The sequence below is a fragment of the Protobothrops mucrosquamatus genome, unplaced genomic scaffold (genome assembly GCF_001527695.2).
Source record: "Protobothrops mucrosquamatus isolate PMUCROS unplaced genomic scaffold, P.Mucros_1.0 scaffold3220, whole genome shotgun sequence".
Classification (NCBI taxonomy): Eukaryota; Metazoa; Chordata; class Lepidosauria; order Squamata; family Viperidae; genus Protobothrops; species Protobothrops mucrosquamatus.
In genome coordinates, this window is record NW_015389217.1 from 1 (window position 1) to 1099 (window position 1099).

Sequence of the window (1099 nt, forward strand, 5' to 3'; positions counted from 1 at the left end):
ACTTTTTTTCATATGTGGTGGACTTGCAAGGTTATTAAGGCCTTTTGGATAAAATTGTGGTGGAATTTACAGCAAATTTTTAAAAGAAGAATTACTTTCTCGCCTCAGTTGTTTCTCCTAGGTATTACACAAAATTTGGATGTAAAAGAAACGAATTTGATGTTATATTGCTTAACTGCTGCCCGTTTGTTGATAGCTCTAAACTGGAAGAGTAAAAGTTTACCTACAATGGAAGACTGGAGATTGAAAGTTTCGTACCTTGCTGAGATGGCAAAGATTTCGGCTTATTTGAAGAATTATTCAAATGAACAATTTTTGTTAATATGGAGAAGATGGATTGTTTATATTCAAAAGAAGCATAGAGTGGTGGAATATAATTTAGGTTTTTAGAAAAAAAAAAATTTCTTTTATATATCTTACCTACTCATGTAGAACAATATACTTTGTGGAGTTAGAGATGTTAATACTTGTTTACTTATATCTGAATATTATCCTGGGATTAGGTTTGGGAAGTCCGGGGGGGTGGGGGGTTTTTCATATAGCATTGTGTAGTATTTGTGGAAAAAAAAAATTTATGTTGAAAAATAATAAAATTTTATATTGAAAAAAAAAAAAGTCTGCACATCTTAAGAGTTACCAAGATGAAGAAGCGTTGCTCTTTCAGAACTAAAATAAAAGAATAACAAAAACGTGCTTCCTCCAACTCACCTGGGAAGTGAGGACGCAATGAGGATTCAGCGTTACGCCTTCCTTCACCTCTGCCTCGTCACAAACGATGGACTGATAGATTTTTACACCGTCTCCTATATGGACGTCATTCCACAGGAAAGCCCAGTCCAGAAGGACGCCGTTACCTGATCAATATTCAAAAACACAAACCATCACCTTATGCCATACTCATCCAGGTGTCTGCTTACAATACATAAGCTAGTTGTGTCTATTCACTGTCCCACGGTGTAATGTGGTTTGTTTTTCCTTTGCACTTTACGTGAAATCCTACAGCTCAGAAGCCATGATGTAGGTGGTTCTCAACTTACAATCGTTGGTTTCGTGACCGTTCCAAGTTACAACTGCACTGGCTTATGACCGGTTTTCACAC

The 1099-nt window shown here is 36.4% G+C and overlaps 1 protein-coding gene across 1 annotated transcript in view; it reads right to left on the minus strand.

The window, feature by feature from the left end:
- Window positions 1-708: 708 nt before the first annotated feature.
- LOC107297286 (translation initiation factor eIF-2B subunit epsilon-like) overlaps window positions 709-1099 on the minus strand; it is a gene marked incomplete at its 3' end in the record, with an annotated part of 20820 nt that continues 20429 nt past the window's right edge. The window contains exon 8 of the mRNA XM_015826648.1: window positions 709-854. Within this exon, the coding sequence (XP_015682134.1) occupies window positions 709-854 (146 nt within the window). The remainder of the gene's footprint in view (window positions 855-1099) is intronic.